Genomic DNA, 21,357 nt, shown 5'->3' with positions numbered 1-21,357 from the left:
TGGTGACTTTAAAAGGCCTAAATGTCCCACCCAGGGACACATGATCATAAATGGCAAAATGCCTTCCTTAACATGACCATCACTAACAGCTCTTAAGAAATCCCACTTAACTTTACTATTCGACTTTAGTAAGTTGTTATATTTGTTTTCTTTGCACACAAAAAGTATTTAGGAGCTTCATAAAATTAAAGTTGAACCACTGATGTTTACAAACGACATTGTATTTTATCAATGTCCTTACTGCCTTTCTGGGCCTTGAACGTGGTAGTTGCATTGATGTCTATGCAGGGTCAGAAAGCTCTCGGATTTCATCGAAAATATCTTAATTCTTAAGGTTTTACAGGTTCATGAGGATGGGTAGGGACAGAATTTTCATTTTTGGGTGAACTATCCCTTTAAAACTCAATATAAAAATAAAAACTTCAAATCATACAGTTTTGTTTCAGTTTAGGTTAGGGTTTGGTTATTACTGTATATGTCGACATCAAAAGCCATTTAACAAATGATTCTAAACTATATCTGGGCAAAAATTAGAAAAAACGTGATTAAATATTTTTTACATATCTCCGTGCCCTAGTTTAAACATTTTCAAGATTTAAGGATGTGCCGTTATCTCTGAAAAAAAACATTAGTGGTTGAGCACTGCTCATGTTTCCGGTAATGAAGAATACTTTCTTCTTCCTCAAGCACCTAAAACAGGAAAAGGTCTCTAACACTATTTCTGTATTTTATTTATTCATTCTTTCAAGCTACAGAGTGGCAGACAGGATGCCACTGGGCTTTACTAATTATAAACGTCATCTTTCAAATCAGAAAGGAAATGCAGGAAAGAGAAAGAGGCAAAGGAGAGACAAAAGAAGGGGACAGACGGGGGGAAAAATATTAAAAGCATTTAAAAAAAAAAAAAGAGTGCTCTATCACCTTGGAATGGGCTGGAGGCCTGCTGGGCCAGTGTCAGGTGCTCCTCGCTCAGGTGGTACACAGGCTGGTGCTGGTTGATTTCCACACTGGTGCACACATTACTGTCTCCATGCAGGAAGAACGTAAAAGAACAAGACAGGTGTTCTCTGAGAAAGAGAGATAGAGAGGCAGGTGTTTAAGTTACACAGTAGCACATGTGCCTCAAAAGGAAAAAAAACATGGATTAATCATAAAGACCCAACAACTACGGATCATCTGACTGGATTTCTAACATACTTTATGAGTCATATAAACAGCGTCACTGAACTCTTGTGAATCATTTAATCACCATCTGATGTGATCATTAAATGCCTAAGACAGAATGTGATTCATTTGTAACTCTAAAAACAGTACTGTCAATATCTCAAATGCATGAGAAACATCACATGCCATTGAGATGCAAGTGTCTGCTCTTTGACCTCAAGGATTACACTGTGTTTGACCCTTCTCCTCATGAATATACATGAGGACCTTTAATATATGTAACAGGACAATAACACTTCTTCTACATTAGTCACACTCTGAGCTCTGTGAAAATGAGTCCAAACTACGCCAGCTTCCTAATATGTGTTTAAAATCCTTCGTTCCACGGCGCATTAGAGTTGCTCTGCTGATCTGGAATCATTGCAGGCATTAAAGCATCTTAAAGCAAAACTAGTCCAATGGCAAAATGACTAAACCAGAAAAACCCTCTTGTATTTCCATGAAATGTCATTGCATTAAGCTTTAAAAAGGAAACATTTGTGAAATAAAGGCAAGTTCCTGCATGAATTAATTACGCTTACTACGACAACTTCTGTATTTACTATTGCTCATACTTAAGGTTAGACATCTGAACAAGCCCCCTAAACCTAAGTATTACACTTCAAATCACACAAAGTTTGTGACACGGACATGAATGACACCTCAAATGTAGTTTGAGAAGAGTTATGCTATTAATTTTCTAAGCAATCAGATTTTATCCCTGAACACGTTAAAATGACAACAACTTGCACTGAAGGAGGAACGCAAACTACATTATATTGCCAAAAGTATTGGGTCACCCCTTTCTAATGAACATGTTTGAATACTTTAACATTAAGATTTGTACTCATAGAAATTACTAAAGCATATAATGATATTCTAGGGAATTGTGTGCTTCTAATTTTATAGCAACAGTTTGGACGGGACCCTTTTCTATTCTAACATGACAGTGCCTCTGTGTATAAGGTACGGTTCAAAAGACATGATCGATTCAGTCAGTGTGGAAGAACTTGACTGGTCTGCAGAAAACCAAGTCCTGATCCCAGCTGAACACCTCTGGTGTGACTTTATATGCAGACCTTGAGCCAAAAACTCATCACCAAACACCAATGACTTGTATAGACACTATAAGGACAAAAGTGTTGGGACACCCCCTTCTTTAGAACAGAAAAAGGCACTAACAAAACTGTGGCAACAAAGATGGAAACATAATTCATGTATTTAAAAATTGTATTTCCATCTCTGCTGCAACAGTTTTGGACGTGTCTAAAATGACTGTACCCTTATGTACAAGTCATTGGTGTTTGGTGATGAGTTTTTGGCTCAAGGTCTGCATATAAAGTCACACCAGAGGTGTTCAGCTGGGATCAGGACTTGGTTTTCTGCAGACCAGTCAAGTTCTTCCACACTGACTGAATCAATCATGTCTTTTTGAACCGTACCTTATACACAGAGGCACTGTCATGTTAGAATAGAAAAGGGTCCCGTCCAAACTGTTGCTATAAAATTAGAAGCACACAATTCCCTAGAATATCATTATATGCTTAAACATTAAGATTTGTACTCATAGAAATTACTAAAATAGTCAAACATCATTAGAAGGGGGTGACCCAATACTTTTGGCAATATAGTGTATATCTAGGGATAAGAATAACAAAGACTTTGCTTTTCTGACTTTCTGACCCTAGCAACCACTTATAACACCTTAGCAACTACCACAACACTTGTGCAGTGCAGTGTTATTTGCTCCAACTGCTTTATAATGACGGTCATAAACCCAAAGAAAGTCTCTCCAAAAACAAAGTATAGGCATCGCGCCATCAGTATGGACACTAGCCAAACATCTGCATTTAGAGAGTGAGAGAACCATAGAAGACATTCAGCCACTAACCCACAGAGACAGACACTGATTTGCAACTACGTCACATCTAAACCGAGTAAACATGCCACACAGACCCCTTGCATTTCTACAGCTCTCGGACTTTGCTAGGGAGAATGTTTTATAGCAGGCTGCCCCCTGTAGAGACAGTATCGCAACTGCGATTTGACGCCATTGCTTTGTTATTTCAGTCGCACACCGGTCTTAAACTTTCTCAACAACAATGCACACAAAAGGAGGCTCTCTGGGTAAGCTAAATACTGCTGCACCATCACATTTGATCACATGGTCTACACACACACTGAGCTCAATAACAGCATGCTCCTGAAGTTCTCTATTCAGCAGCAGACAGAGCAATCAGTGTGTGCATCACTGACCAACCCCAAAACAAAAACATGACCTGTAACCAACCACTGTCCCTGCCTGAGTTCACACTCAACCAGGATCCAAAAGTAACACTCACCTAAAAAAAAAAAAAGAAAAAACTAAAGAGAAAGTAACAGGAGCAACAACTTATAGCAACTTATCCCTGTGCAATTCATCATCAGACTTAGGTTACCAAAGATTAATTAAAATTCACCTTCAGCTGAGCTGTTTGTCACATATAAGCAAAGAAAGATACAGCCAAATAAAAATACTTAAATATAACATACACCACTATTAAAAGGTTTAGGGTCAGTATATATATATTTTTTAAGAAATTAACACTCCTATTCAGCAGAGGTAATAAATGGGTGAAAACAGATAATTAAGACATTCATATTGTTATAAAAGATTCATGTCTTAAATGCTGTTCTTTTGATTTTTTCAATCAAAAACAACTTAAATCATCATGGTTTCCAGAAAATATTAAGCACACCTGTTTACAACACTGATAAGAAATGTTTCCTGAGCAGCAAATGAGCATATTAGAATGATTTCTGAAGGATCATGTGACACTGAAGACTGAAGTAATGATGCTGAAAATTCAACTTTGCATGATAGGAATAAATTTTAGAAAATAGTTTTTTTTATTTATAGTTTTTATAAATAGTTATTTTAAACTGCAATAATATTTCACAATATTACTTTTACTGTATATTTGATCAAATAACTGCAGTCTTGAGCATGAGATACTTTTTCCAAAAACATTTTTTTTCATCATAATCCCAAACTTTTGAACGGTACTTTATTTCAAACAAACACAATTGCAAAATGGTTTTATGGTCCCCCTGCACTAGTCAACAGAGGCCAAAAATAAGAGTTTAGGACAACACTACTCCTGATGTCACAAGATAATCCATTGCATTTCCAGCTAAAAAGCAAGAAAGGAAGAAAAGAAAGGGCAAGAGGTCACAAATAGGTAACATGAAGAGAGAAAACGGACCATTTTTACAAAATTAAAAACAGCTTGTGGTGAGAAAAACAGCATGAGAAAGTAAGAGGAAAAACAGAGGTAACATTCTACAGCTGTAGTATTGGGTTGTTACCGACTTCCTGAAAGCAGTGGCTCTGGTCAGGGTGTAGCAAACTCCTACTACAAAACCCACAAACACACTTCACATCTCAACTCAACGACTTTACACACACAGCACACCCAGGCACACAAACAGGTGGTGTCTGCAGCCTCTTGGCAGAGTCATCTGAAAAGCATCCAAAATACTTTACATCTAATTGTCTTGCATTTAACTGTCCTGTCAAAGAGCTGCTGGATGAATCCCGCTTCAGTCATATGAGTGTGTTAGTGTTATGAAAACTGGGGGAAAAAAAGCTACACAAATTTATAAAAACTTCACTTAAAATGAAAATAGAAAATCTAAAAATCTAAGCAATTTCAAAATATACAGTACATAAATAACACTAAATCATCACTAGTTTGTTAATGTTAAATGAGAAATGATGTGGTAACAGTCAGGACAAACATCAGAAATTGTCATTTATTCTACCCCAAACTACCCCTTTAACACAAGCATCTAAACCACATGACAAACTGTCTGTCTTCCATCATCTGACCAATAACAGTAGCAAGATCAGATGATCAACTGTAGAACATGCCGTTACACACCCTCTCTCCAAACCAAAGCCCTGGAAGATGTCAGGCACAGTACTGAAGTGCATTACTAACAGCAGCGTCTTTACCACGAATAGAGAACTGAGACTCTCTGAAATACCTTCAGATTAAAGCAGTCGACCACAGAGCAACGGCAGTTAACACACACAAACATACACGGTCTACTGCATCCACCAAAGATCCTCCAAACAAAGCCTTTATACACACGGAAGAGGACATCATCTCACTCATTCATATAACGTGGCCTTTAAACGAAGCGCTTAGAGTCAATAAGAGAACTTAAAAAGCCTCTAGACTCGATGACTAGAGCTCGTATTCTGCGTGCTTTAGCTGTTTGCCTTGTCATAACAGCTGAACAAACCCGGCGAGACTTTTCTCAAACAAAACGTTTGTTAGTCAACAGTCACTTATGCTAATTAAATGTTTATTGATCTTATGTAACAGGCATTCACTAAATACAAAGCCAACGTTCGAACTAAAAGAGGACCTGATTGGCTGCATGCCTCGGAGACTCTCAATCTTTACAAAGATTATCACAACAGCCACATGCGGATGGGTTTTGAAGAACACTTCAATGCGAAATTTGTTTTTAAAACTAATAAACAAAAAACAATCATTACAGACGCTCCCTAGCAAGGCCGTAACCAGGGTTTGAAAATTAGTGAGGTCCGAAGTAAGGTGTTAAGAATTGTGCTATAATAACACCCACAAATGTACTACATATAGCCTAAACTTCAAAATAGACAGACATGTAGATGATTGTGAAATATTTTTTATTCAATATAATGTTTTACATGTTACAAACTATTTACAGGCTATTTGCTATAGTGTTTCTCTGTGTGTGTGTGTGTGTGTGTGTGCGCGTGTTTGTGTGTGTGTGTGTCTTTCAATTTAGGCTTTTTTTTAAGAAATACATCTAATGTATTTTGCCGGAACCTTTTTGCCATTCTACACTCTCTCTGTTCTGTCTGTTTTGGAGGATAAACATTGTTAAATTAGACCTTCTTTATTGCATCACAATGGGCTATGTAACAATACTGATTACTGTAATAGATTTCCATAATAAACATTGCTATATGGATAAGTAATAATAACTTTGGCTGTGCTCTAATGCAGTGGTTGTCAACTGGTTAGGCCATTGAACCCACATTTTACCATGGACAGTAAGCTGCGACCCTTTTTTTTTTGGAAATTGACATACATATATATATATATATATATGCCGTCTGAAAATTTCTTCTAGAATGATAATTTTTATCAAGCTCGTATATTTAAGTTCAGTAATTTCACTTAAATGACAATTAAAATGACCTATTAATTGTCATTTAAGTGAAATTACTGAACTTAAATATACGAGCTTGATAAAAATGACCATTCTAGAAGAAATTTTCAGATGGCACTTAGAGGCTTTTGCATATATATATATATACACACACACACACACACACACATACACACTGTATATAAGAAAATGCACATACTGATGAGAATGAGGTATAAGGTAACAGGTAAAGGTAAGGTAGCAATTCCAAAACAGTTTTTGTTAATAAGTTGGTATGTGATGAGACCACAGTCATTTAGAAATACATTACAAAAAAACACAGTGAAAATAAAGTGGCATTTTGAGGGTTAAGGTCTGTTACCATGGTAAATTTGCAGTGTAATTGAAGAGTGCGCGCAACCAGCACAGTATGACTGACAGGACTGGAAAGTTTTTTTTTTTTTAGGTGAGGGAATTTTTATTTTATAACAAGTTATAAAAATAACGTTAGAATAATGACACCGACATAAAACTTGACAACATCTCATTTGACCGTAGATACTGAATGAGGAAAAAGCGTTTTTCTCAGGTAGGCCTACTGATAGAAGAGTCAACCGCTTTCACGCACGTCTTTCAAAATAATAGTCTAGCGTCAGAAAAAACAGAATTACGTTTGTTGTTTCTTTGACTGCACACTCCGCGACCCACTCAAAACGTTTTTGCGACCCACCAGTTGAGAAACACTGCTTTAATTAATGTTTTTTGATGACTTAAGGTTAACTAAAGAGCATGAGACGTCTGCTGGCCAGTAACGTTAACGTTATTTGGCATAGTAAGTTAGCCTATTTCATTCTGTAACAAACAGATTTGTATTATGCTATTGTTTTTGATAGTGTTATACATTTCTTTTAGATATTAACGATGATCACTGCGTTTGTCTTACCGATTGTGGTATCTTCCTGTCAGCAATTAAGTTACAGATTGTCTATAAGCTTTTTTTATGAATGTACAATGTTGCCAGATATTGCTACGAAAAACAAGCAATTACAAAAAGAAAGAAAAAGATATCCGAAATAAGTTCAAAGCTTGTGTTTTGTAAATAAGAATATATCACTAACACTAACGTTGAACTTTCCACTTTATAAACGTCCCAAAGTGTCACAATAAATTGGAAAAACGAGTCAAAAACACGTATAATAGGTGGATCTGGCAACAAACGGAGACTGCACCCGCGCTCTCACTCAACGCGCTCTCAAGCGCCGTTCACTGCGCTAGCTTCTCGCAGCAACATGAATTGCAAACACTCATGTGATATGAGGTGGTTTAAACGGCTAAATAATCATTCAGAGAGCTTGAGATTTTATTTTTGAATATAAAAAAAATGACCGAGGTCCGGACCTCGGTGACCTCATAGCTGGCTACGGCCGTGCTCCCTAGATACTGTATTTGGCTTTTAAAGCTGTAATTTCTGAGCCACAAATATTTGACAGCTAGACTGATTTTTCTTTCTTTTTGGACTTTTGAATCCAAGCTGATGTAGATTTACTCTGTAATGCTCCTTGAGCCAACACACCCCTCTAAAGCAGGCCATTCCACCCTGGCTTCCTCAATGCACCGTCCATAAATTTTCAACCACAAAATTAAACTTTACAGTAAAAAAGGACCATTTTAATCAACATGCTTTTTGAAAATAAGGGGAGGTGCCAGACCGGAGACCCTGGAACATCTCCATGGATTGTAAATCTATCCACAACGGACACTCTGCACACAGACACTCCCTTAGAGCTAGATAGGAGCTTCAGTCAAGGCCAGAGTGTAGTGAGTATCTGAGGAGACGACGAACCCGATGAGAATGAAAAGGTGAGAGAAACTGATAAAATTGGAGAAAGGGAGTTGACACTTTAGAATTAACCAATTCTAAAGAATTCTGGAATGTCAGGAATCTCACATCAGTCCTGTGGAACTGAGCTCAGAAAGGAGCAGAAAGGAGCTAGATTTACACCAGCCCAGATTTACTATAGTGTGAGTTTATTTGAACCTGCCCAGGATTGATGGGTAGAAAAATGGTTATCAGACAATAATGATATAATCTGGACATGCCTTTGAAGTTTCAGCATGAATCAATTCTGCACACACACACACGCTGGATCTACTGTTTGGTTCCCATCCAAATTGCAATGACATAGAAAAGGTCCCATTTAATGACATTTAATGTATTTAAACATGGTAAAATTTGTGAAACAAAGCACCAAATTCTGATTGGTAGCTAAAAGCATAATGACATCTTTAAATTCAGCATGAACTGAAAATTCACCCTATTTTCTAAATGCACGTTATTGTAAATGATTCATTCATTCATGCATATAGTTCGTATTAATTTGACTTTATAATTTTTAATAAAAAATTAACAACTTTATGGTGACACGTAGTCCACATACAGTGCCGTGAAAAGATTTTTGACTCCTTCCTGGTCTTTTTTGCTTATTTGTCTCACACAAAAGATTCAGATCAAAATAATTGTAATATTACACAAAGATAATGCAAATAAATACAAAAAGTAGTTTTTAAATGATTTAATTTAAGGGAAAAATATTGAAAATATTCTGTGGACTGGTGAGACAAAAGTTGAACTTTTTGGAAGGTGTGCGTCCCGTTTCCTGGGGTGAAACTAACACAGCATTTCATAAAAAGACCATCATACCAACAGTCAAACATGGTGGTGATAGTGTGATGGTCTGGGGCTGCTTTGCAGCTTCAGGACCTGGATGACTTGCCATAATTGATGGAACCATGAATTCGGCACTCTATCAGAAAATCCTGAAGGAGAATGTCCGGCTTTCAGTTTGTGACCAAGCGCACTTGGGTTATGCAGCAGGACAATGATCCCAAACACACCAGCAAGTCCACCTCTGAATGGCTCAAGAAAAAGCTAAATTAAGGTTTTGAAGTGGCCAAATCAAAGTCCGGACTTGAATCTGATTGAAATGCTGTGGCATAACCTTAAACTGTCCATTCATGCTCGAAAACCCTCCAATGTGGCTGAATTAAAACAATTCTTCAAAGAAGAGTGGGCCAAAATTCATCCACAGTGACGTGTAAGACTCATTGCCAGTTATCACAAACAGCTGACTGCAGTTGTTGCTGCAAAGGGTGGCACAACCAGTTATTAGATTTAGGGGGTAATTCCTATTTCACATAGGGCCAGGCAAGTTTGGACTGCTTTTTTCCCTTAATAAATGAAATAATTTCAAAACCGCATTTTGTATTTACTCGGGTTATCTTTGTGTAATATTAAAATTTGTTTGATGATCTGAATCATTCAAGTGTGACAAATATGCAAAAAAATTTTCAGGGCACTGTAAACTTAATAGCCTAGAAAAGCATAAGAAAAAATGTTAACACTTTAGAATAAGGAGCAATTCTCACCATTAACTAGTTGCTTCTTAGAATGTCTATTATTAACATATTGGCTGTTTATTAGTACGTATAAAGATGACAAAAAAAAAACAGCAAAAAAAAGTATTATTAAATACAGTTCAATAATTAATTGATTATCATATAAAATGTATTTTTGGTTTCAGTTTCAGCCAAGTGCATCTAGAATCTTCATTTTAGTGCATCACTAATGAACATGCATTTATTGAGAGATTGGATTTTTTTTTTTAACAAATTATAGATGTCACATGAGAGCAAAGATGGGCCTGGTTGTGATCGAAACAAAGAAAACTGGTGTGGATAAATTCATCCTTTTAGCAGTATAGCTACAGCAAGTTCATTCATAATAGATAAACACAGCAGATCACATGCCACTTCGTTCTCTGCAGAATCCCGTCGCTGAAAAGATGTTGCATCTGCTGGTGTGTGAATGTGTTTGTGACAGTTGTGTGCAAACCCCTATAAAAGCATCCTAGCTTGTAGTTTGTCATAAGTGTGCATGTCAAGGGAGTCCGTGCCTGCATTTCCGCATGCAAATGATTTTGTGCCGACGCAAGCGCATGATCTTATTACATGAGATTTCTGTGGGTGTACACAGATGTGCAGAAATGTGCGCGGTTTCACGCAGACAGGTATGCTGATGGATATATTCAGCGCTGCAGCCACAGTCTGTCTCCTCTGCCGCCCTACTAAACAAACAGAAAAATCACAGATGCATCTTAAATACCCTTTACAGTATGACTGCGACATTACACCACAATAATTGTTGAGTAATGTGCAGTGACGTGCAGGGGATGCATCATGTTCTGCACTGGCTCACGCATCGCCCAGCTCCCCCGTGATCACTGCCCATAAAAGAACACACTGGATCTGTGGATTAGCCATGGAAACAGATCTGCTGCTCACACCCACCATGAGAGAGAGAGAGAGAGAGAGAGAGAGAGAGAGAGAGAGAGAGAGAGAACGATCACAGCTCTGACCTGTATGAAGGATGATGTAAGTAGCTAAAACACATCGGGGTTTGGTTACAGAGCAGCGCCGTGTGACAGTACAGCCAGCCAATGAGAGAACCACCTAGTGACTGAGCCTAGTTACAACAAACACACACATAAACTACACAGATCTACATATGGCTGGAGTGTGCTGACCATTTCAAAATAAATTAAAAAAAATCTAATACAACAAAACAAGCTCTCTGGCATTCCTCGGAGCCTGGCTTCCGAGCTCCGTTCCCCACAGATCCTCTAATTATAGTAAAACCACAAGACACTGTGTGCTCATACGCAAGACAACAGCGCAGAACAGAACAGGAAGGGTTTGGGTCTATTCACAAGCTGGAATTCTTAAAAAACCTGCAGGGAAAGAGAGAGAGAGGAAGCCAGCGGCGCTGCAGAGGCTTTCTGTGTTTTCCGTGCGGAAAGATCTAGAGGGCGGGCGTCAGGACAAGCAAAGGTGGGGACAACACAGGCCCGAAGTCTAACAGGTTCACTAATGTAATCCCTCAAAAGAGAACACAAGCGTTTATGTCTGCACTGCGAGTATGGCTCCACTCCTTAAACACACCTTCCTAAGCTAAACAGTCCACAGAGGTTAAAGACAACTTAAAAACAACAATCATCATTTACACCACTGTTTAAAAGTTTGGGTTCGGTAAGATGTTTTACAAATATTGAAAGTCATCTCTTTAAGCCTGCATTTATTTAATCAAAAATACAGTAAATCCAATAGCACTGAAATATTACAACTTAGAATAACTGTTGTCTATTTCAACAAATTTAAGCATTCAAAAGAACAGTATCTATTTGATTTTTTTTTGTTGTAAAATTATAATGTCTTTACCGTCATTTTAATGTGCCCTTGCTAAATACAAGTTTTTTGTTGTTGTTGTTTTTTTAACTCCCCAAGCTTTTGAACTTTTAAAAAAGAAAATGCTACAAATTAATCTAGGCATCAAACATTATAATATCTAGTTTCAAAAGGATAGCTGTAGTCACTCTGTTAAGATGGCCCTGCCAGTTTATGAATGGAGTCCTGTGAGGAATCAGAGGTGTTTTGAGTTTCTATGGCACACAGCAATCCACTGCCATATTTGTGACAGGTGATATCCACTAAGGGACACGTATGTTCTGCTACGGTGGCTCTTCGGGGACAAAATTAAACACCTCCTTGCTGGAAAAAAAAAAAAAAAAAAAAAAAAAAAACCACACACACACATAACACACAAGCCATCACTGAGGGATTTGGCACTAAGAGAAATGCAAGCAGGCTTTGGGAATCAGTGTAGCAGGCAGAAATGCTAATCACCATACAGCCCATTACTACACCGTGTTCTCCGCTCCTCTGCCTCCGAGTCTGTTTTTTAAAAGGCTCAGTGAGCACCGATTGAGAATCAGATCCCTTCAGTTCATATTATCTTGTCATAGGGATGTAGGGAGTGAAAACTCATACAAAACGACCACTTACACAAATTAAGATGTTTTACCACACAGTCTGACTCTTAATGAGAAAATGAGGATTCAGATTTTTCTAATATGAGACACTATGTATTATGAATTAAAGCTGTACACAGACCAGTGGTTGGAATCTGCAGAAACTCTCGACACAAGAGATCACACAGTGCTTTGACATTAAGGGTCGTGCTTAAAAGTACATTATCGTTCAAACATTTGTGGTCAGTGTGGTTTTTATTTTATTTTTTATTTTTTATAAGAAGTTTTATTCAGCCATATGTATTACATTTACCAAAAGTGACAGTAAAGACATGTATAATTTACTTTCTATTCCGCAAACAACAATAAATAAATAAATTATATTATACTATATTTTATATTATACAATGTTATATATATAATACATATTACTGCAGCACAACAATATTTAACATTGAAAGTAATAAGAAATGTTTTTTGAGCTCCAAATCAGCATATTAGACTGATTTCTGAAGGATCATGTGACAATGAAGACTGGACAAATGTTTGCTGAAAATTCAGCTTTGCCATCACAGGAATAAATACAATTTTAAAACATTAAAACCATACCAATTGTAATATTTCACAATATTATTGTTTTATTGGTATTTTTCATTAAATAAATGCAGCCTTGGTAAGTATAGGACATTTTTTTTAAACATTACAGACCTCAAACATTTGACCAATAATGTAAGGAGTCTAAATGTTTCATCAATTTACAATAGAAGAGGGGGAAGATTCTGTGGACTGAGAAGAGTCGAAAGTATGTAGTAAATATGGAAGTATGCAATTAATAATGAGTCTGTATGCCGTGGTTAACATGTTGAGTCATGGCGGTGACTTGAGTCATCATTTGGTTTCAACTACTAGTGGCAAAAAAATATATATATATTAGAAAATTAGAGCAACTGAATGTCTATGACTGCTGAATCTACCACTCCCACAACACTAAAGGAAACTACTAATAGAAAGAGGGAGGGAGAGAAGGAAAGTGCCTGTGTGTGAGTGAAAGAGGGTGAGCTGAAGGAGGAAACGCTGTTGTTCCTTTTTTGTGTCACTTCGCAGTGATTTGCAGACAGACAGAGCTATAAAACACAGACTCACAGTTAGAGCCTTGTTAACAGACCTCAAAGGAATGTGTGTTTTAACCATGTTTAACAATCAGCCTCCGATCCTTCCAATTCAAAGACTCTAGAATTAAAATATTAATTTCAGTATTAAACAAGGCCTCAAATACATATCTTGCATTGCATTTGAAGATGTTCAACCTTAACTGTGATTTGTAGCACGACAAAAAGAAAAAAATATTCTGAAATTACTTGAAAGCTGTCTGGCTGCGCTAATAGAGTGTATAAATGACCTTGAGCAAGATAAGAGAAGAGTGCAAATAAATGACACTGTGACGAGAGAACTGTGGCAGAGGCAGGGGAAAGCCAAGCTGCTCTTTTTTTTTTTCCACCTCTACACACGTAGTCTCAGTTTCTTATCAAAGAGCACAGATGCTGACAGGGAGAAATCCAGCGCTGGAGACAGAGCACTTGCACGCCTGCAAGAATCTAATGTACACAAACACACAAGAGCATATTGCACCCTGAGAACAGCATTTAAAAAAAAAATATTATTGCACCGTAGTGCAAGTAGCCAATCTGTGGATAAGCAACCAGGTCTGTATTCAAATCCCCACTGAGATAGTATGTAAATATGCTTTGACAGCAATGATATTCATGTTTTGGTGTCAGACTGTAAAGGAAGTGTGGTTGATTTGAGGCCACCTGGTCTAGATCTTACTCTGTATAGAATCCTGAGCTTCATGAACAAGCTTTTCTCTAAAGCAAGCACCTTAGTGGAGGATGCAAAAATTACAAGCTCCATTAAAGCTGTGATCGAATGAATCCTTATCCTTACAGATAACATAAAATCCATTTAAGACAATATGAGTAAATTAAAGAACAGCTGAATGAAATAGTAGTCTTACCTCTTGTTAATGGGCTTCTCATCCTTTTCATAGGGTTTGACAAACCATTTTCCGATGCGCACGAAACTACGGTTCATCAGACAGCGCTCCAGCAAGTTGTGAATGGCCTTGAAGAGAAGAGTTCGACATTCGTAGGACAGACCGCTCTCCCACACGCCGTCATCCTCGCCTGTGGAGAGAACAAACACACAGAGCCCCGGTCACCAACCTGCTGCTGTCTATAAACAGCTGATCTGCTGTTCGTACAGGAATGCAATTTGCAGAAGTGAGTGGCAGAACACACACAAGAAAGCAGATTTACATTTTTTTTTTTTTTTTTTTTTTTTTTCACACAAAAAAAACAAAACAAGAAATGTATTAATTGTACCTCCCAAGAATACATGCAAATAGCTAAAATTTCCGATTCCAAAGGTTTTAAGTCATCTCTCTGTTTTACTACGACACAGCAAAAGGATGAAAATTTATGTTACATAAAGCAATAGCTGGATGGGGATGTTTCTTAAAGGGATAGTTCTCCCAAAACGGAGAAGTCTGTTATTATTACTCACCCTCATGTCGTTCCAAACCCGTAAGACCTTTGTTCATCTTTGGAACACAAATTAACATTTTTGATGACTACCAAGTCAAAGGCCCAAAAAGGTAGTAAAGACATTGTAAAAATAGTCCATGTGACATCAGTGGTTCAACCGTAAAGTGATGAAGCTACGAGAATACTTTATGCACAAAGAAAAACAAAGGCTCTCGGATTTCATCACAAATACCTTCATTTGTGTTCTGAATATGAACGAAGGTCTTGCGGGTTTGGAACGACATGAGGGGGAGTAATTAATGAGAGAATTTTCAGTTTTGGGTGAACTATCCCTTCAAGTCTACAAAATCCAAATGTGACAAACAACACAAAACCTAATCACTCACATTTGAAACAATCCAGAGGCCCTGCTGAATTTAAATCAATTAAAAGCTTTGCCTATTAATTGAATTTAAAAGTGGACTCTGTTCCTGCAGAAACTATCTCTGAATCTCGTTCATTTTAAAGCAACAAGAATTCTACTCTTATTTTTTATTTTACTCAAGTTTTAATTAATCTGATGCACTGATTCTAGCAAATGCCATCTTGCCTTGCACTGACTAGTCTTCCAGGGACAGTGTCCAAAGAGGCCATAAATCTGAGTGCTGGTTTGTTTCTGGATCACGTTCGGCTGTGGCCTCTATGCTTCAGTAATCTCATTAGGAGTCACTGCTTAAACCTGGCAGCTCTTAAGCTCCTTTCAAACATGTCTCTGTGCAGCACAGCTCCCATGAGCACCCAGGGGCTGCACGCATTACACCACCCACCCCACCCACACTTGCCCGCCCGCTGGTCTGCAGATGGAAACACAGCAAATCCACTTGATAAAACAGTAACAAACAGCTCAGATAGGATTCCCCAACACCGCAGACGTCTGACAACATATTTGCTGCCACAGTGTCCTAAATCCGACACATTTAGTTTTAGGTGACAACAAAAACTCACTTGATTATTTGCATGTAAAAAGCTGAATTTTCAAACACATCATCCTAACCAAATCACACACATTTCTGGCCATTCATGTATATTTAAAAGGCAGATCTGTAGCGACTATAATAGTTGCAGCTAACAACTCTAAATGTTTACATTTTCCCTTATGATTGCTTTTTGCAATAAATGTTTAAATAAAAGCTATTGTAACTCATGGCTACTCTGATCAACCATCAGTAAGAGTACAGTACATTCAGATCATTCCTATACAGAAGATAAATTGTGGCCCAAATCATAAGGTCATTCAGTCAGAGTGTGTCTGCATATGGTGAAATAAATGCAGACTGAACACAGCTGAAGACCTGGAATCAGGCCAGAAGGCAAATCTATAATTCGCTGATGTCTTCTGAAAAGGCAGCAAGTAGCACAATTCACTTTTAAAGGATGTCATTGATTTGACTAACAGCTTGGCAACAATGAAACACCTTGTCTTTTGTCAAAGCAGAAAGAGAGGCAGAGAATGAGAGAGAAAATGAGGTGGTTTTGGCTGTCTCATGCATCTTTTAATACTAGGGCCAGCAACTTTTCACCTGTACACACAGACACACACTCTTGATAGGATCATTCATGGTAAGAAATGTTAACCTCAGAGTCCATGAAAGTCTCCCATTCATGTAACATCAACAAAAAAAGGTAATTAAAAAAAGCCACTTATCTTTTCATGCCTACCATTTGAAGATAATTTCATAAAACCTAGTTAATTATGCAAAAGAAGGTATTTGGGAAATCCATCTAAAAACACGCAGGATGCAGGAATGGCGTAGAAATTACACTAACGCTTTTAGATGACAACCTTGATGTAATATGAAATATGAAATTTCAGCTTTAAAGCGTTTTCTCAGATTGTAAGATGTCTAGATGGCATCAAGATGATGAAAAACCGATGAAGGCATTACTGTCACTTACACTTTCAATAACGGCAAATCACGTGCTTCACATTTTAATATAAACAGCTAACGTAAAATCTGCTGTTGAGAGTGTCAATGGCAAATCACTCCTTTTATCCAAACCATCTTGTTCACCATTTCTCCTGTGGGGAGGAGGCACCTGGTTTCTATCAAGTGTTCCCTATGACCTTGTCTCTTATGGTCTAACCACTGCCCACAGAGCGAAAGACACAAAGAGAGGAAGATAGCTGGCTTACAAAGAAACAAGCGCTCAAAAGACTGCAAGGCGCAAACAGCACTTAAACACCCTTGAAATATAAACACATTAAGCATGGAGAGCAAAACAATATTAAGGAGTAATTCATAATAAATAAATGCATAAACAGTGCTGCCTCTTAAGGTATATTTACATTTTGATAAAAGCATATTAAAACAGAATTTACAATAAGAGTGCACATTAAATCTTAATTTTAAACGCACGGATTTTGAGCTGTGACAGAAGCATTGTTGAACTGACACTGGCTGCAGGGCTCCAGACTAACTATTTTTACTAGGAGCACTGTAGCCCCTGACTAAACATTTTTAGGAGCACAAGCCAAAAATATAGGGGCACACCTTAAATCAGCCTGCAATGCAATCATTCATATATTTTCCCCATTTTAACTATTACTGACAAATGCTTTGATAATAAATAGACTTGACTTATAGAAATTACAATGTGCAGTATTCTTTTAATTTCAGAGGGATATGACAAATACACATATATATACACATACACACACAGCAAGCATATATATATATATATATATATATATATGATAAATATATATTTTATCATATATATATGAATGATAAAATTAGGCTACTATTGTTTTGCATTAAGTGCAATTACTAATAATAGGCTATTGCATGTTCATTTCTTGTTTATTTCATGTTTATACACATTTGACAGTAAAGCACAAGCTTGAGTTGGGAAGCTTACAAAATTTATTTAAAAACAGTAATGTACAAAATTAAATTTTTATGTAGAAAATGAATATATTGTACTCTTATTAAATGTACCATTATTCTTCTATAGTCTTATATGGAACTGACCAACAACTTTATTGATTATGTGATTTAGTCGCAAATTAAAGAAAAGTTTTTCAAAGCACTTTGTGACTTTTCTTACTTCATACATTAAAAAAAAAAGAGCAAAACTGAGCAAATTGTTTTCTTAAAGATTTGATATTTTATAATAGTGATTTTATAATTGTTATTTTATCATTTCAAAATATGGAAAAAGTATGAATGACTAACAAGCCAATAAGTGCTCCTCTGCTGCTATACAGGTTATAATGTTGATTTAATGCATTTTTTAATTTTACATTGGCTAAGTGTATATATTCATTAATGAATAATGTAATAACATTCGACTATTTCTGCCACAACACCATGGTTACAGTTAGCGTTACTGCTTCTGGTTTTCTGTCAACGCTGTTTGATCGGTTTATAACAAATTCTGTGCAGAATTTGAATGCATCTCATTCAGCGGCTAATTCAAACGCTTCTCACTGGATCTCACAGCGCAGTGCAGTAAGAGTTTCGCGACATCAGCATTGGTTCCCGAGTAAAGCTGTTCTGAGCTTTGACAAGTTTGATTGCGTTGCGGACCGAGCTGATAAATGGGCCGTGCTGCGCAGCTGGATTTTATTACACTTTTGTTTCATTTGCCGTTTGATGTTTCTTATATGCAACAGAAATGACAGCACGAGTAGAACAAAGCTGTGGTTGCGCCAGTGCAACCGCTTACAAAACTTACTCGCACCGGCAGAAAATTGGTCGCAGTCTGGAGCCCTGGGCTGTGTTTGTTTTGTAAGGGTAAGATATGGAACCTTTTTTTTTTTTTTTTTTTAAAGAACTCAAAAGTTCAAGTTATCAGAGGAAACAACTGAATCGACTTCAGGACAACACTCATAACAGACTAACACACAAACCACATCGTTACCCCCACAGTCTAGGGATGGGTTTCCTAAAAGTATCGTTAGCTAACTACGCAAGTTTGCAAGTTCTATTGAACTGTTTTGGTAACGGCAGAAATCATGACTATGACTTAGTTCACACTGCAGGCTAAAGTGGCCCAAATCCAACTTTTTGCCCAAATGTGACCCATATCTGATTTTCTTATGACAGTCTGAACAGCACAAATCTGATTTTTTTTAAATCAGGCCCAGGCCACTTTCATATGTGGTCCTAAATCAGATACATATCCGATGTTTTGCAATGCGACTTCAGTCTGAACGGCCATGTCGCATTTCTTGCGATTTTTACGTCATTAAATTGCGATAGACGTCACAATTCTGCGCTGGACGAGGTGGGAAGATTAAAATTCCCACATCCCCACTCCTGGGACCCTCTCTGATGCCCATGGAAATTTTCCGTGTAAAGATTGTGTTGCCTGTTCGCATTATTTAAAATGCAATTCATTTAGACATCCACAAACGGGTAAAACCTATAAAATTAAACAACTGATCACATGTAAAACACCACATGTGATATACATAATTTCGTGTTCTTGCCCTTTACTGTATGTTGAAAAAACTAAACGTGCATTGAGCACTAGAATTGTTGAACATATGAGAGCTATCAGGAGACAGGATCATACTTCTCCGGTTTTTCGTCATTTTGAGTCTGCAAAACACTCTTTTTCTGATTTCAAATTCCTGGGCATTGAGAGAGTTCTTTTACATAGGAGAGGTGGTAACTGTGATAGAATATGGTTACAAAGAGGCGCTTTTGGGATTTTTAAGTTAAAATCATTAACCCCAACAGGATTAAATGAAGAGATGGATCTTGTATGTTTTTTGTGAAGGGAAATTGTTGGCATGGCAATTATCCCTCATTGTGTCTATATAAGTGTGGTGTTGCTTTTTTGCTTCATGAGCACTGAAGAAAGCATGGGCTGAAACATCTGCTCTCTGGTCTGTTTTTAATACATTTTGCACTTTTTCATATGAAAAATAATTAATTGGATTTTTGCTAGACCTTTTTTGGCCAGGTTTTTTTTTTTGCAGTATGCGGACAAATTCAGCTACCTATTGGACTAAAAACTTTCTTCTTTTTGTTCTACGCACCTGAGAACCTTTATTTAGTTTGTTCTGAACACACGCAATTCCTGCTTTATAAGATTAAAATCACAACGGCAGACAATATATAGACAATAGTATCACTTCGCTATTTAGGCTCCGATTGCATTAACTTAAAAATTGCTAAACACGCGCTAACACGAGCAGCATCCATTTTTATTTCCACAAACACAGTGCGCTGCGTCTGACGTCAAGTCTTCTGCGCATGCGGGTCACTTCAGGACAGTATACGGTTCACACATGAGACTGATGGCATTTAAATGACAATGTGAACACCAGTGTAAAAAAAAAAAAACAATTATATAAAAAAGAAAATCGGATTTCAGCAAAAAAAATCCAATCTGAGCATTAAGACCTGCAATGTGAACTAAGTCTATAGTTATTTTTGGGAAATGCACCCCTGGGTAGTCACTGGAAAATATAGGTAAACATAAGAACGAAGCCATCTTTTTTTTAAAATTCCAATTAAAAATAGAATTGTATTTATTAGATAAACAATGTAAAAACAATATTAAAAGCACACTAGGCTCCGAAAACAAATGGAAATGGACAATTACCCAAGATCCTATCACTCCTAAAATTGTAAATAAATATTACAACATAATTTAATTTCATTAAATATTATTTAAAATTTTAATATTTAAAATGTCATTGCACAATACAAAATATTTCTGTACAAAATAATATTACTACTACTACTACAACAACAACGAGTAACTGCAAAGTTTGTATATATAGTTTAATATATAAAAATGTGTATAATAACATTATATTAAAGAGATATTTCACACAAAAATGAAAATTGTCACTAATTACTCACCCTTATTTTTTTCTTTGCGCACAAAAAGTATTCTCATAGCTTCATAAAATTACGGTTGAACCAGTAACGACACATGGACTATTTTAAACAATGTACTTATTACCTTATTAATTTGTGTTCCAAAGATTAACGAAGGTCTTACGTGTTTGGAACGACACAAGGGTGAGTAATTAATGACAGAATTTTCATTTTTGGGCAAACTATCCGCTTAAGATTACATTTTTATACACTTACACTAAAACAACAAAGAACTACAGAGCTTTACCCTAACCCAAGGGGTTCCCAAACACGTTCCCGGAGTCTCCCCAACACTGCACATTTTTGCATCTCTCCTTTGTCTGACACACCCATTTCAGGTCTTGGAGTTGCTACTACTGAGCTGATGAGTTGAATCAGGTGTGATTGATAAAGGAGACATGCAAATTGTGCAGTGTTAGGGAACCCCTGCCCTAACCTGACCACAACCAGGAGGCCAGAACGTGCTGGTCTTTTCAGCAGTCCCCTATATTATTCAGTACACTAGCAGTGAGCACCATATTATCATCCCTCAGACACATGGGCTCATAATAGCAGGACAGTGAGCCCTGCCCCTTAGTGTAGAGCTGCTCCCCACAGCCACAGGTTCCTATGCAGGAGTCATTAGATCAGCTGTAGGGTCATTAAACAGAGAGATTAATGTCTGCTCAACCATTGGCC

At 37.1% G+C, this 21,357-nt stretch overlaps 1 protein-coding gene across 1 annotated transcript in view; it reads right to left on the bottom strand.

Moving 5' to 3' along the window:
• Positions 1–21,357, bottom strand: part of LOC306865962 (mediator of RNA polymerase II transcription subunit 13-like) — a 64,244-nt gene that overhangs the window by 30,159 nt on the left and 12,728 nt on the right. The window contains exons 3-4 of the mRNA XM_079410839.1: positions 14,272–14,440; positions 922–1,067 (exon numbers count right to left, since the gene is read on the bottom strand). Of these exons, the coding sequence (XP_079266965.1) occupies positions 922–1,067; positions 14,272–14,440 (315 nt within the window). The remainder of the gene's footprint in view (positions 1–921; positions 1,068–14,271; positions 14,441–21,357) is intronic.

This window comes from Barbus barbus, assembly GCF_936440315.1.
Source record: "Barbus barbus genome assembly, chromosome: 47".
NCBI classification, from domain to species: Eukaryota; Metazoa; Chordata; class Actinopteri; order Cypriniformes; family Cyprinidae; genus Barbus; species Barbus barbus.
This window is presented reverse-complemented; position numbering and strand designations above follow the sequence as displayed.